Below are 16,869 nucleotides of genomic sequence, written 5' to 3' on the forward strand. Positions count from 1 at the left end.
AAATTCAGTGGTGATGTTAATCTTCCACTTCAATTTTTCTTTGCAAAATTACATACCAATTATTTACCTGGGAGCAATACTAGAAAAATTCCATGTATGGTATTTCCTATGAAGATAAAAGTATACACATCATTTCTGTGTAAAATGAAAATACATTGAAAGAAGCAAAAATAATGAATAAAAATATAAAAAGGATAAAGGATTCAAAATCTTATGAAAAGACTGAAGATATCAGACAAAAAAATCAATACATTACAATTCTTACTTCTGAAAGATGTCACACCCTTTAGTGTTCTATTTTTATGCACCTTTCCATCACCTGTTAAAAAAGGGGGTTTGGATTATGATACAGGGAAACTGATAATGGAATTCACAAAAATAGAATTTATTTCTTATATTTAAGAATAATAATAATTTGTCCTAGAATACTTTTATCTGTTTTACCTTGAAGTAGTAATAACATTAAGAAATACTAAAATCTTTAAAAATAAAAAACTATTCACACTTTGTCCCACAAAGCCATTTTTTTGTAGAATCCTACCATGCTGAATATACATGATCAGGTTCTTTAAAAAAGTGTTTCATGCCCATTTATACATGCATGTTTATGTCCATTGTCAAAAGTCCATTTTCATATTAGGTGGTCTTTTTATTTAAAAAAAGATCTTTAAAAAGTTCTTAATTATCTCTTTGTTATACTTGTTGCAAATAATTTCCAAGGTTGGTATTTGCTTTTTATCTCATGCAGAAGTATTAAGTCTTGTCAATTTATTATTTCTGGATGTTGAGTGTTAATATTTCTGCAGTTGATTCAGGAAAAAAGAATGTATGTACGTGTGTGTATTTATTGGAGAGAGGAGTATGGATAGAGAGAGAAAGTATGAATAAATGATAAAGCTAATGGGCAAATTGTAAACGAATTGTGAACCTGGGTAAAGGGTAGGAGGGAGTTTTTTGTACTCTTCTTAAAACTTTTCTAAAGTTTTAATATTATGTTTAAATAAAGTTAAAATACTAGAAGTCAAAAAATCCAACCATCTAAACATATCAAAATTATTTTGGCAGCAACATTTGGGTCAAGAGGAAAAATGAAACTGTAAGCTAATTAACAATGATGATAACAAGAACTATATATCTGATCCCATGAAATAAGGCTAAAGCAACAAAAATGAAAACAGTCAATCATTCAACTTCAAGAATAATAGAGAATGAAAATGTTCCAAAGACAGAAAAAGGAACTGACAAAAATTATAGCAGAAATTAATACATTAAACAAATAGTAAACAACAAATAAGTCTAAGAATTGGGTTGTTTGTGGGGTAGGAAACAATAACACAGATTAATTGCTAGGAAGTATAACTGAGAAAAAGATAAAGCATAAATACAGTAAATCAGACTGAGATTGACCAGTATCAAACTTAATCTTCTAATTGTGCTGTGACTATGTAAGAGAATTATATGCATGTATATGTGTATATATATGTGTGTACATACATATATATTTAAGATAATGCACACTAAACACAGTGTGCATTAATTAGAAGATTAAGATTGATACTGAATGAGACTAGGGAAATAATTATCAATACAGGGGAAATTTTAAAAAGTTTTATGAGGACATTTTGCCATGCTCTTTGTTTTGAAGCTGGAGAGTATTACACTTCATGAAGTAAGTCACACAGAATGATAAATACTGTATATTTTTACTTATTGTGGAATCTAAAAAATAAGACAAGTGAATGAATAAAATCATTGCTTATCATGGCAATTTTCACAGGAAATTTCAGTGATTCTTAAACCAAAATCTACATGACACTGTCAGAGTCAGAAAGTAACAAAAATAGTACAAAGAATTCTCATATAGTCTTTACCCAGATTTTTCAAATGTTAACATTTAACTATATTTACTGTATCATCCTTTCTGAAGGTGCATATTATTTTTTCCTGAATGTTTGCAAGTGAATTTGCAGGTACAATGCCCTTAACCACTAAGTACTTTAGTGTGCATTATCTTTAAAAAAAATATATATATATATATATACACATATACATGTATATAATTCTCCTACGTAGTGACAGCACAATTAGAAGATTAAGATTGATACAGCACACCTAACTAATCTACAGAGTTTACTCAAATTTTACTAGTTGTTCCATTAATGTCAATATATAGCAACTAAGAATCAATTTCTCATGTTTCTTTATTCCTTAATCGGGGACAATTCCTCATTCTTTTTCCATCATGATTTTCACATTTTTGATGTGGACAAGCCATTTATTTTGTACAATAGCCCTCAATCTGGGTGGTGGACTTTTAGAAATAACCCAGAGTTTAAATTTTAAATCCTTAGGCATTAAATTCTAAAGCTTTATAACTTCCCTCCCAGGCTTACAAGGTCTAGTTGTTCAAAGGAAGGTTTCAGCAGCAGTTTTTAGGCTTACCACTAACTGGCAGTGCTTTCATCAGCTTTGCATATTCTGTTTCTGGAAGTTCAATTCCCATATCACTCAGCACATTTTCCACGTTATTGATATTTTCACCTTTAAAAAGTTAGAAATAATTATACTTATTAATGATGATTCCAAGTTTGAGGTTGAATAGCAAAAAGCACAATGAAGTCCCCATCTATATAGTCTTGGGGGAAATCAGAACTCTTAATTGTTTCTTCAATACTAACAGACAAAGGTTCTTTTTAAATTATGAGAAAAAATAAATTTATTTATATTACTGTTCAGTTAATCCACCTAGATAGCTTATTAGGTAAGATTAAAAATAATCTTATAAGAAAGTGTTACATGACTTTGTTAATAAAGCAATTGTTGACTCATTTACAATTATTCAAGAATTCACAGTGCCATTTATTGTGCCTGCCTAGAATTTCATTCCTAAATGTTTTATTAGGAAGGAAATCTCTACAGTGTAGGATTTCTTATATAGATTTAGTCCTGTAGGTATATTTTGTATTGCTTTATTTTTGCTTCCTTTTTTCCTAACTTAAATTTATGCAACAAGATAAAACTTTCCATTGGATCTAGTGGCAGGATAGCAGGAAAACATGATAGAAACATAAAAATTGTCAAACCCTAAGATGTTCAGTTTATTAGTAATTTACCACTAACCTGTGAAGGCTTTCACTTCATCCATTACCTTTTTCATATCAACTTTCCCATCAACTGCAAGAAAACACACATGTTACATCTATCTATCTATATATCTATATATCTATATATATCTATACACACACACACACACACACATAACACAAAAGATGAGAAAGTGAACAAAAAAAATTTAGTACTTATCACTTGCTATAGAATTTTATTTCTCCCTTTCATTGGTATAAAATAAGAAAAATGTTTTACATTTCACATATGTAACTATATTAACAATGTGACACTGACATTTTTTTAAGATATTAAAACTTTCAGCATAAAAGAATTATATGCAAAAGAAGCCCCATTTACTTTAGCTGCTTTTAAGCATTTAGATATTGGAAAATTCTCCATTATTTAGTTAGGTTACTGGGTCAAAATTAAAAAGGTGATGTATACCATATTTTACTGTTTTATGTTTGGAAATTTTCTACTCGTATAAAGTTGACACATACTCATTATTTATTCACTATTATAATTAAGCCAAAAAAATTCATTGACTGGAATTACATGTGCAAGTTATAACTGACTTAATACCTACACAATTGTTAATTACAACCTTTGTATATAATAGATATTCAATGATCTATTTCATCAGTTATTAAAAGGACATTCAAATAGAAACATTAGAGAGACAAAATAAGTTCACTAAATCAGAATCTCAATTATATTAAGTATTGAGAAAGAGGAAAACAGTGAAACATTCTTGTGCTTTTATTTTCCAAATATTTACCTGTTGACTAACAGCAAAAATTAAAATTTGAATTATATATTACACTATTGAGAAAATACAACTATTAAACATAATAAAAAATCCATTATAATTTCAGATGGGCATTCTGAGCTAAAGAAAAAGGTCTTAAAAGCATACAAATATATGGATGCTAAACAACACACTTCTGAATAACCAACAAATCACAGAAGAAATCAAAAAAGAAATAAAAATATGCATAGAAATGAATGAAAATGAAAACGACAACCCAAAACCTATGGGATTCAGTAAAACAGTGCTAAGGGGAAGGTTCATAGGAATACAAGCTTACCTCAAGAAGCAAAAGAAAAATCAAATAAATTACCTAACTTTACACCTAAAGCAACTAGAAAAAGAAGAAATGAAGAATCCCAGGGTTAGTAGAAGGAAAGAAATCTTAAAAATTAGGGCAGAAATAAATGAAAAAGAAACAAAGGAGACTACAGCAAAAATCAACAAAAGCTAAAAGCTGGTTCTTTGAGGAGATAAATAAAATAGACAAATGATTAGCCCGACTCATCAAGAAACAAAGGGAGAAGAATCAAATCAATAAAATTAGAAATGAAAATGGAGAAATCACAACAGACAACACAGAAATACAAAGGATCATAAGAGACTACTATCAGCAACTATATACCAATAAAATGGACAACTTGGAAGAAATGGAGAAATTCTTATACTTCTTTGGAAGTATAACCTTCCAAAACTGAACCAGGAAGAACTAGATAATCTTAACAGACCCATCACAAGCATGGAAATAGAAATTGTAATAAGAAATCTTCCACAAACAAAAGCCCAGGACCAGATGGCTTCACAGGTGAATTCTACCAAAAAAATTAGAGAAGAGCTAACACCTATCCTACTCCAACTCTTCCAGAAAATTGCAGAGGAAGGTAAACTTCCAAACTCATTCTATAAGGCCAGCATCACCCTAATACCAAAACCAGACAAAGATGCCACAAAAAAAGAAAACTACAGGTCAATATCACTGATGAACATAGATGAAAAAATCCTTAACAAAATTCTACCAAACAGAATCCAACAACATATTATAAAGATCATATATCATGGGCTTTATCCCAGGGATGCAAGGATTCTTCAGTTTTCACAAATCAAGCAATGTGATACAACATATTAACAAACTGAAAGATAAAAACCATATGATTATCTCAATAGATGCAGAGAAAGTCTTTGACAAAATTCTACATCAATATATGATAAAAAACCTCCAGAAAGCAGGCATAGAATGAACATATCTCAACATAATAAAAGCCATATATGATAAACCCACAGAAAACATTATCCTCAGTGGTGAAAAATTGAAAGCATTTCCCCTAAAATCAGGAACAAGACAAAGGTGCCCACTCTCACCACTACTATTCAACATAGTTTTGGAAGTTTTAGCCACAGCAATCAGAGAAGAAAAAGAAATAAAAGGAATCCAGATTGGAAAAGAAGAAGTAAAACTCTCACTGTTTGCAGATGATATGATCCTCTACGTAGAAAACCCTAAAGACAGCACCATAAAATTACTAGAGCTAATTAATGAATATAGTAAAGTTGCAGGATATAAAATTAACACACAGAAATCCCTTGCATTCCTATACACTAACAATGAGAAAACAGAAATTAAGGAAACAATTCCATTCACCATTGCAATGAAAATAATAAAATGCTTAGGAATAAATCTACCTAAAGAAGCTGCTAAGTCACCTCAGTCGTGTCCGACTCTGTGCAACCCCATAGACGGCAGCCCATCAGGCTCCCCCATCCCTAGGACTCTCTAGGCAAGAACACTGGAGTGGGTTGCCATTTCCTTCTCCAATGCATGAAAGTGAAAAGTCAAAGTGAAGTCGCTCAGTCGTGTCTGACTCTTAGCGGCCCCATGGACCGCAACCCACCAGGCTCCTCCATCCATGGGATTTTCCAGGCAAGAGCACTGGAGTGGGGTGCCATTGCCTTCTCCAACCTAAAGAAGCGAGAGACCTATATATAGAAAACTATAAAACAATGATGAAAGGAATCAAAGATGACACAAATAGATGGAGAAATAAACCATGTTCATGGATCAGAAGAATCAATATAGAGAAAATGAATATACTACCCAAAGCAATCTATAGATTCAATGCAATTCCTATCAAGCTACCAACGGTATTTTTCAGAGAACTAGAACAAATAATTTCACAATTTGTATGGAAATACAAAAAACCTGCAATAGCCAAAGCAATCTTGAGAAAGAAAAATGGAACTGAAGGAATCAACCTGCCTGACTTCAGACTATACTACAAAGCTACAGTCATCAAGACAGTACAGTACTGGCACAAAGACAGAAATATAGATTAATGGAACAAAATAGAAAGCCCAGATATAAATCCATGCACCTATGAACACCTTGTCTTTGACAAAGGAGGCAAGAATATACAATGGAGAAAAGACAATCTCTTTAACAAGTGGTGCTGGGAAAACTGGTCAACCACTTGTAAAAGAATGAAACTAGAACACTTTCTAACACCATCAGTTCAGTTCAGTTCAGGTCAGTCACTCAGTCATGTCTGACTCTCTCCAACACCATGAACTGCAGCATGCCAGGCCTCCCTGTCCATCACCAACTCCCGGAGTCTACCCAAACCCATGTCCATTGGGTCGGTGATGCCATCTAACCATCTCATCTTCTGTTGTCCCCTTCCCCTTCTGCCCTCAATCTTTCCCAGCATCAGGGTCTTTTCAAATGAGTCAGCTCTTTGCATGAGGTGGCCAAAGTACTGGAGTTTCAGCTTCAACATCAGTCCTTCCAATGAACACCCAGGGATGATCTCCTTTAGGATGGACTGGTTGGATCTCCTTGCAGTCCAAGGGATTCTCAAGAGTCTTCTCCAACACCACAGTTCAAAAGCATCAATTCTTCAGTGCTCAGCTTTCTTTATAGTCCAACTCTCACATCCATACATGACCACTGGAAAAACCATAGCCTTGACTAGATGGACCTTTGTGGACAAAGTAATGTCTCTGCTTTTTAATATGCTGTCTAGGTTGGTCATGACTTTCCTTCCAAGGAATAAATGTCTTTCAATTTCATGGCTGCAATCTCTGTCTGCAGTGATTTTGGAGCCCAGAAAAATAAAGTCAGCCACTGTTTTCACTGTTTTCCCATCTATTTGCCATGAAGGGATGGGACCAGATGCCATGATCTTCGTTTTCTGAATGTTGAGCTTTAAGCCAACTTTTTCACTCTCCTCTTTCACTTTCATCAAGAGGCTCTTTAGTTCTTCTTCACTTTCTGCCATAAGGGTGGGGTCATCTGCATATCTGAGGTTATTGATATTTCTCCCGGAAATCTTGATTCCAGCTTGTGCTTCCTCCAGCCCAGCATTTCTCATGATGTACTCTGCATATAAGTTCCATACACAAAAATAAACTCAAAATGGATTAAAGATCTAAATGTAAGACCAGAAACCATAAAACTCCTAGAGGAAAACATAGTCAAAACACTCTCTGACATAATCACAGCAGGATTCTCTATGACCCACTTCCCAGAGTAATGGAAATAAAAGCAAAAAATAAGCAAATGGGACCTAATTAAACTTAAGAACTTTTGCACAATGAAGGAAACTATAAGCAAGGTGAAAAGACAGCCTTCAGAATGGGAGAAAATAATAGCAAATGAAGCAACTGACAAAGAAATAATCTCAAAAATATACAAGCAGCTCATGCAACTCAATTCCAGAAAAATAAATGACCCAATCAAAAAATAGGCCAAAGAACTAAACAGACATTTCTCCAAAGAAGACATACAGATGGCTAACAAACACATGAAAAGATGCTCAACATCACTTATTATCAGAAAAATGCAAATCAAAACCATAATGAGGTACCATCTCACGATGATCAGAATGGCTGCTATCAAAATGTCTACAAACAATAAATGCTGAAGAGGGTGGGGAGAAAAGGGAACCCTCTCACACTGTTGGTGGAAATGCAGACTAGTACAGCCACTATGGAGAACAGTGTGGAGATTCCTTAAAAAACTCAAATAGAACTGCCATATGACCCAGCAATCCCACTGCTGGGCATACACACCAAGGAAATCAGAATTGAAAGAGACACGTGTACCCTAATGTTCATCGCAGCACTGTTTACAATAGCTAGGGCATGAAAGCAACCTAGATGCCCATCAGCAGACAAGTAGATAAGAAAGTTGTGGTACTTATACACAATGGAATATTACTCAGCTATTAAAAAGAATGCATTTGAATCAGTTCTAATGAAGTGGATGAAACTGGAGCCTATTATACAGAGTGAAGTAAGTCAGAAAGAAAAACACCAAACCAGTATATTAACACATATATATGGAATTTAGAAAGATGGTAAAGATGATCCTATATTTGAGACAGCAAAAGAGACACAGATGTAAAGAACAGACTTTTGGACTCTGTGGGAAAAGGCGAGGGTGAGATGATTTGAAAGAATAGCATTGAAACATGTATATTACCATATGTGAAATAAATCACCAGTCCAAGTTCGATGCATGAAACAGGGCTTTCATAGCCGATGCACTGGGACAACTCTGAGGGATGGGATGGGGAGGGAGTTGGGAGGGAGGTTCAGGATGGAGGACACATGTACACCCATGGCTTATTCATGTCAATGCATGGCAAAAACCACTACAATACTGTAAAGTAATTAGCCTCCAATTAAAATAAATCAATAAATTAACTTAAAAAAAACACAAGAACTTATCTCTGAAAAATGTAAAGAAATGACAAAATTCCTACTAAATGGCATCTGATTAAGATGGGGAAAATGGATTTGTCCAGTGGTGAGGTATTTCTTAGCCTTACTGGAATCTTCTAAAGTTCACATATTCTAGATCTTGTCCTTCTAGGAGGGAATTGCTCTGTGATTAGTTACACTAAAATCAGAGCTTGTTTCCAGGTTTCCAAGAGGGAACTGAAGTTCAGCATCAGCTCCTGGATAATGGAGTCTGGCAACATCATATAGGAACCTTGATAGCCTTCTAAAGGAGGAAGACCATGTTCACAGGGTGGCCCAAATTATAGACAACTTTGCTCTGTGATGAGACTCTCTAAGGGGACAAAAAAAGTGACACCATCTTTGTGCTTCTATTTTAAATAGCTGGGGGACGATATCTCTGCAATCTGATGCAATTTGGGGTGAAATTTTAATCATTATGCTCAGTAGGCTTTCTTTGTTTCTCCCTTGTTTTTTTTCAATTTTACTCTTTTAATTTTGTTATATCCTATTGTCACAAGCCTTGCCCTCTGCAACCTCTCCCCACTTTTTCTCTTTTTTCCTGTCTCCCTAATGGTCCTTCAGTAATCCTGTTGACATTCTCAGCAATGTGTAGACTTCATCATGCAAAAGAAAACATTAACATAAATTAATGTAAAAGTCAAGAGAAAATGTTTGTTCTTACGTCCATATTGGGTTTTCAAAGTTTTTCTAAGCAGCTTGATGTCAAGTAAGCATTTTGAAGAGGTCTATAATCTCACAAGCTTTCAGAGGTGCTTAATAATAATAGAAATGATTATAACTAATATTTATCATAGTAATAAGTGACTTTATTGGGCACATTATGTATAATACCAGGCACTGGTTCAATTTAATCCTCACAAAATTCTATTAAGGATGTGCTATTAATGTACTTCTTTCATATATGAAGAAACTGAGACAGAAAAACATTAAGATGCCATAATTTTAAACCTTAAGAGTTAGAATTCAAACGCAGTCAGTCTGGTTCTAGCATCTGTGCCTTTAACTACTCTGCTATTTGAACTCCGAATGTTCACCATTTGTTGCTCACCATCAGTTTGCAGGCTCCGTGTCAGATCTTTAAGTTCCTTTTCTGTGAGATTCATCCCCATGTTTTCCAGAACTGTGTCCAATTTACCGACATCAATTTTCCCTCCTTAGAAAGAGACAGGGATGACAGCAAAATATAGTAATTTAAAAATCTGACAAAACTAGACAATCCAGGTGTGCCTGTGGTGGATTCATTTTGATGTTTGGCAAAACTAATACAATGTTGTAAAGTTTGAAAATAAAATAAAATAAAAAAGAAACAAACAAACAAACAAACACAAAACTAGACAATCCAGTCAATTCTTCTGTTCAACTAAGGGGTGGTGGTTGTTATTGCTGACTAAATTTTCAGACTGGTTGGCTTTACTGTTGATCAAATTTTATGAATAAAAGAAATCTTTTATTTTTTTACGGTACAGATTCAGATTTTGATTTTTCCAAGCCCTGCCAAAGTTTGGGAAATTCCAAAGGAATATGGATTTTTCTTGAAAAAAAAAAAAAAAAACAAAATTAAATGATACTTACTTACATAAGGTACATAAAATAGGCAAATTCATAGAGATAGAAAGTAGAGTAGTGGTTACTCAGGGCAGAGGAGAGGGGAATGGGAAATTATTTCTTAATGGACTTTTTGATAGCATTTCTGTTTGGGGTGATGAAAAGTTTCTGGTTATGCATGGTGGTAATGGTTACAAAAGGTTGTATACTTAATGTTACTGAAATAGAAATTTTATCTTACGTGTTTTATACTACAACAAAAAAATGGTAAATTACAGAGCACTCATCTGCTTTTTTCATTATGACTCTCCTATCTCTAAGAGTCTTTATACCTTCCAGTAATCTATTCTGATAGATTTTCCCATCAGCTGTAAAAAAACACATAATTCAGGAAAAAGAGAAATCAGTCACCAAGATGGTTTTAAAATCATTTTAGAATGATGGCTTTAAAATTTTTCCATATATATCAAATTATAAAAACATTACAAACTAAAAAAAACTTTGAAAGTCTGATCATTTGGGGACTTTCCTGGTGGTCCAGTGGTTAAGATTCTGTGCTTCGAAAGTAGGGAACATGGGTTTAAGCCCTGATCAAAGTCCCACATGCCATGTGGTACAGCCCTCCCCTCCCCAAACAAAAGTGATCATATTCTCTTTGAATTGTAAAGCCAGTATTATTATTATTATTCTACCATGCCAAAACATGCAGTCTTTTAATCCCTCCTTTTACTTTTCTCATTTGGATTTCTGGAGAAGGGAATGGCAAACTGCTTCAGCATTCTTGCCTTGAGAAACCCATGAGCAGTATGAAAAGGCCAAAAGATATGATACTGAAAGATGAGCCCCCCAGTCTGGTAGTTGTCCAATATGCTCCAGAGGAAGAGCAGAAAAATTGCTCCAGAAAGAATGAAGAGGCTGAGTCAAAGCAGAAATGATGCCCAGAAACGATGTCCAATGAAAGTAAAGCCTGATGCTGTCAAGAACAATATTCCATAGAAACCTGGAATGTCAGGTCCCTTAATCAAGGTATATTGGATTGGTCAAACAAGAGATGGCAAGAGTGACCACTGACATTTTAGGAATCAGTAAACTAAAATGGACCGGAGTGGGAGAATTTAATTCAGATGAACATTATATCTACTACTGTGGGCAAGAATCCTTTAGAAGAAATGGAGTAGCCTTCATAGTCAACAAAAGAGTTTGAAACGCAGTACTTGGGTGCAATCTCAAAAACAACAAAATGATCTTGGTTTGTTTCCAAGGCCAACTATTCAACATCACAGTAATCTAAGTCTATGCCCCAACCTCTAATGCCAAAGAAGCTGAAATTCAATGGTTCCATGAAGATATATAAGACTTTCTAGAATTAACTCCAAAAAAAGATGACATTCCATAGGGGACTGGAATGCAAAAAATAGGAAGTCAAGAGATACCTGGAGTAACAGGCAAGTTTGGCCTTGGAGTACAAAATGAAACAGGACAAATGCCAACCAATTTTTGTCAAGAGAACACACCGGTCATAGCAAACACCCTCTTCCAACAATACAAGAGACGACTCTGCACATGGACGTCACCAGATGGTCAATACTGAAATCAGATTGATTATATTTTTTGTCGCCAAAGATGGAGAAGCTCTATACAGTCAGCAAAAACAAGACTGGGAGCTGGCTGTGGCTCAGATCATGAACTCCTTACTGCAATATACAGACTTAAATTGAAGAAAGTAAGGAAAACCACTAGGCCACTCAGGTATGACTTAAATCAAATCCCTTATGATTATACAGTAGAAGTGACAACTAGATTCAAAGGATTAGATCTAATAGACAAAGTGCCTGAAGAACTATGGACAGAGGTTTGTATGTATAGGAGACAGTGCCCAAAATTATCCCCAAAGAAAAAGAAATGAAAGAAGGCAAAATGGTTGTCTGAGGAGGCCTTACAAATAGCTGAGAAAAGAAGAGAAGTGAAAGGCAAAGAAGAAAGGGAAAGATATATTAATCTGAATGCAGAGTTCCAAAGAATAACAAGGAGAGATAAGAAAGCCTTCCTCAGTGATTAGTGCAAAGAAATAGAGGAAAACAATAGAATGGGAAAGACTAGAGATCTCTTCAAGAAAACTGGAGGTATCAAGAGAACATTTCATGCAATGATGGGGATGATAAAGGACAAAATAGTAAGGACCTAACAAAAGCAGAAGAGATTAAGAAGAGGTGGCAAGAATACACAAAAGAACTATACAAGAAAGGTCTTAATAATCCAGATAAACATGATTGTGTGGTCATTCAACTAAAGCCAGATATCCTGGAGTGTGAAGTCAAGTGGGCCTTAGGAAGCATCACTATGAACAAAGCTAGTGGAGGTGACAGAATTCCAGTTGAGCTATTTCAAATCCTAAAAGATGATGCTGTTAAAGTGCTGCTCTCAATATGCCAGCAAATTTGGAAAACTCAGCAGTGGCCACAGACCTGGAAAAGGTCAGTCTTCATTCTAGTCCCAAAGAAAGGTAATGCCAAAGAATGTTCAAACTGTTGTACAATTGCACTCATCTCACATGTAACAAAGTAATGCTCAAAATTCTCCATGCCAGGTTTCACTAGTACATGAACCAAGAACTTCCAGATGCTCAAGCTAGATTTAGAAAAGGAAGAGGAACCAGAGATAAATTGCCAACATCTGTTGGATCACAGAAAAAGCAAGAGAATTCCAGAAAAACATCTACTTCTGATTCATTGACTACACTAAGCCCTTTGACTGTGTGGATCTCAACGAACTGTGGGAAATTCTTAAACAGATGGGAATACCATACCACTTTATCTGCCTCCTGAGAAACCTGTATGCAGGTCAAGAAGCAACAGTTATAACCAGACATGGAACAACTGACTGGCTCCAAACTGGGAAAGGAGTACCTCAAGGCTGTATATTGTCACCCTGCTTATTTAACTTCTATGCAGAGTACATCATAAGAAATGCTGGACTGGATGAAGCTCAAGCTAGAATCAAGATTGCAGGGAGAAATATCAATAACCTCACATATGCAGATGACACCACCCTTAGGGCAGAAAGTGAAGAGAACTAAAGAGCCTCTTGAGGAAAGTGAAAAAGCTGGCTTAAAACTCAACATTCAGAAAACTAAGATCATGGCATCCGGTCCCATCACTTCATGGCAAATAGATGGGAAAAAAATGGAAACAGAGGAAGATTTTATTTTCTTGGGCTCCAAAATCACTGAGGACAGTGACTGCAGCCATGAAATTAAAAGACACATGCTCCTTGGGAAGAAAAGCTATGACAAACCTCAATAGCATATTAAAAAGCAGAGACATCATTTTGCTGACAAAAGTCTAAAGAGTCAAATCTTTGGTGTTTCCAGTAGTCATGTACAGGTGTGAGAGTTGGACATAGACAATGTTGAACACTGCAGAATTGATGTTTTTGAATTGTGGTGCAGGGGAAGACTCTTGAGAATCCCTTGAACAGCAATGAGATCAAACCAGTCAATCCTAAATGAAATCAACCCTGACTATTCATCGAAAGGGCTGATGCTGAAGTTCCAATACTTTGGCCACCTGATGTGAAGAGCCAACTCATTGGAAAAGACCCTGATGCTGGGAAAGATTGAGGACAAGAGGGGAAGGATGTGACAGAGGATGAGATGGTTGGAAGGCATCATCGACTCAATGGACAAGAGCTTGAGAAAACTCCAGGAGATAGTGAAGGACAGGGAAGCCAGGCTGGCTACAGTTCATGGAGTCATGAAGAGTTGGACACAACAGAATGACTGAACATCCACACTTCCTTTTTCTTCAATTTTCTCTCTTAAGTATTCCAGTAGAATTAAGAGTAATGGCAGGTATTTCTCAGCACTTATTCATGATAATGGTATGTTTCTTGATTTTCAAATGAAGAACTAAGTTATACAATTAAGATTTCTTAATTTTTGACAAACTTTTTCTTCAAGTCTCAAATGGAATAGACATTCTTAAACACACAAATCTAAGTTTTCTTAAAGGTTTTACTGCAAAGTTTCTTCACAAAAGCACTGCTAACATTTTGGATAATTCTTTGCTGTACGGGCCTGTCCTATGCACTAGATGTCTTCTATCCACCAGATGCCAGTGACATTTCCTCCTCCCCCACCAAGTTGTGACAACCTAAAACGTTTCCAGACACTGTCAAATGTTTCTTTGGGAGCAAAACTGTCCCCTCTTGGGAACTACTGTTACAGTGATATTTGAAATGCTTACCATCAGCTGATAACTTTTTCAATAACTCCAAGCATTCCTTATCTGAAAATTGTATCCTCATGTTTTCCAGAACACCTTCTGTGTCAGAGATATCAATGTCTTCCCCTACAAATAATGAGTATAAAATGTAAGAATTTTAAAAATTACTTAAAGATTTAAAATATAAAAATAAATATTTCCCTATGTAGCACTGACTTCAGTTATTGAATCAAGAGCAAAGCTTCATCACAAACATATGTGAAAAGTATTATCTCCTAATCATGTGGACAGGATAATATAGTATACAGTAGAATGTAGGGATATAAAGTACCACAATAAATTAGAATATTTTAGATGTTTGATCTTTAGTTATTGAATGAAATTTGTGTTGGTCTTTACATGATTACCTATATAAGTTGAAGCTTCGCTTCATCTACAGTGCTTCATCTACACCTATACTTTGGTCATCTAGACTAATATGTGATAATTATAAACTCATATGAAATATGTTGTTGACAAATGGTTCATAGAATAAGATACTTCTTATCAAAAGACTGCACCGAAGCACTGTTATTAAAATATAGATTATCTACAGTCCAACCAACTCTGGAAAATTTGATAAATACCACTCATTAATAAAAAGGAAAAATGTCTAAATCAACAATGATGATGAAACAGTTATGACAATGCTATGATAAAAAATCATTAAATATAATTTAGTACAATAATTTATTTTCTTAGATTTAGAGTATTTGTCACTCACCTATAACATTTTTTACTCCATCCATTAGCTTATTGAGAACAATCTTTCCATTAGCTATTAGAAAAGGTGCAGTTAATACAAATGATTGAGATTCAGGAAAAAGGTATAAAATACTTGTTTATAGCTCCTAGTCAAAACCAACTATTTTTATTTTATTGTATTTTATAAATGTATATTAATTTATAATTTACTAGATTTCAATAATTCACCCAATAAAATTAAGAACCAACTGTTTCCTAGATTACAAGGATTCTCTAGTTTATATGAAGCTATACACTCCTGCATAAGGAGATCAAGATATGATTTATGCCAGCCATAAAGCTCCATCAGTGGTCACCACAAATGGAAAAGGGTCTATACTTTTCATCTTTCATTCTTTGCTAAATTTCTTTTTCTCCAATATTTTCAATCACCATGACTTGCTGTAAATACTTGATTCCTATACATGTGAGACACGCTTCCCAGGTGGCACTAGTGGTAAAGAACCTGCCTGCCAATCCAGGAGACATAGAGATGTGAGTTCGATTTTTGGGTCAGAAAGATCCCATGGAGAAGGAAATGGCAACCCATTCCAGTATTCTCGCCTGGAGAATCCCATGGACAGAGGAGCCTGGCAGGCTACAGTCCATAGGGTCGCACAGAATTGGACACTACTGAAGCAACTTAGCATACATTTGAGACAAGTGTTAAAGCTTTCTACCATTTCCCACCACAGGAAATTTTCTTCCTCATTATTTTTTGTCTACTGATTAATTCATTTATTAAATATGTTAAGAATTGTTAATAAGAATTAGGCCACATAGTAGGCTTTGCAGGTATGTGGCAGACATTGCTTGTTGTCTAACAATCAGCCATAACTACTTACTATTCTTTCTGCTATCAGAACTCTAATTTGGTAACCTTCCTCTATGTGGCCATATACCTCAGGCAAGACTGGGCACTTCATAAGCCCTGGAAGTGGATTATGTCAAACTAGATTCAAAGCTAGTAGAAAGAAGGGAATAATAAATTAGAGTGTAGAGAGAGATGAAATAGAAGTCAGAAAAATCAGGAGAATCAAGAAAATGAAAAGTTGACTCTTTGAAAAGATCAATAAAACTGACAAATCTTTAGCTAAATTGATTAAGGAAAAAGATGCAATATACTAAAATAAATAATGAAAGTGGGGACATACTACAGACCTCAGAGAAATAAAAAGGATTATGTGAGAATACTATGAATAAGTACATGCCAACAAATTAGATAGACTAGATGAAAAGGATATATTCCTAGAAACATAAATTACCAAAATTGACTCCAGAAGAAATAGAAATAGACCTTTAACAGCCTTTTTACAAGTAAAGAGATTGAATCAGCAATTAAAAACTTCTCAACCAAAAAAAAAGCCTGGGACCAGTTGGTTTCATTGGTGAATTCTACTAACATTTAAAGAAGAATTAATACCAATTTTTCTAAACTCTTCCAAAAAAATAGAAGAGGAGGAAATAATTTCTAATTCATTCTATGAGGCCAATATTACTCTAATACCAAAGGTGGGATTAGTGTAAAGTAATGGCTTAAAATAACGGAGATTCTTAAAAAGAAGACAAAAATGTTCTGGAATTGGTGATTGTACAATATTGTGAATGTACTAAATACCACTGAATTATCTATTTCATAGC

The 16,869-nt window shown here is 34.7% G+C and overlaps 1 protein-coding gene across 1 annotated transcript in view; it reads right to left on the reverse strand.

Moving 5' to 3' along the window:
• Positions 1-16,869, reverse strand: part of EFCAB13 (EF-hand calcium binding domain 13) — a 239,483-nt gene that overhangs the window by 40,626 nt on the left and 181,988 nt on the right. The window contains exons 39-43 of the mRNA XM_055579601.1: positions 14,467-14,571; positions 9,726-9,830; positions 3,121-3,174; positions 2,443-2,541; positions 266-319 (exon numbers count right to left, since the gene is read on the reverse strand). Of these exons, the coding sequence (XP_055435576.1) occupies positions 266-319; positions 2,443-2,541; positions 3,121-3,174; positions 9,726-9,830; positions 14,467-14,571 (417 nt within the window). The remainder of the gene's footprint in view (positions 1-265; positions 320-2,442; positions 2,542-3,120; positions 3,175-9,725; positions 9,831-14,466; positions 14,572-16,869) is intronic.

This window comes from Bubalus kerabau, chromosome 4 (assembly GCF_029407905.1).
Source record: "Bubalus kerabau isolate K-KA32 ecotype Philippines breed swamp buffalo chromosome 4, PCC_UOA_SB_1v2, whole genome shotgun sequence".
Lineage (NCBI taxonomy): Eukaryota > Metazoa > Chordata > Mammalia > Artiodactyla > Bovidae > Bubalus > Bubalus kerabau.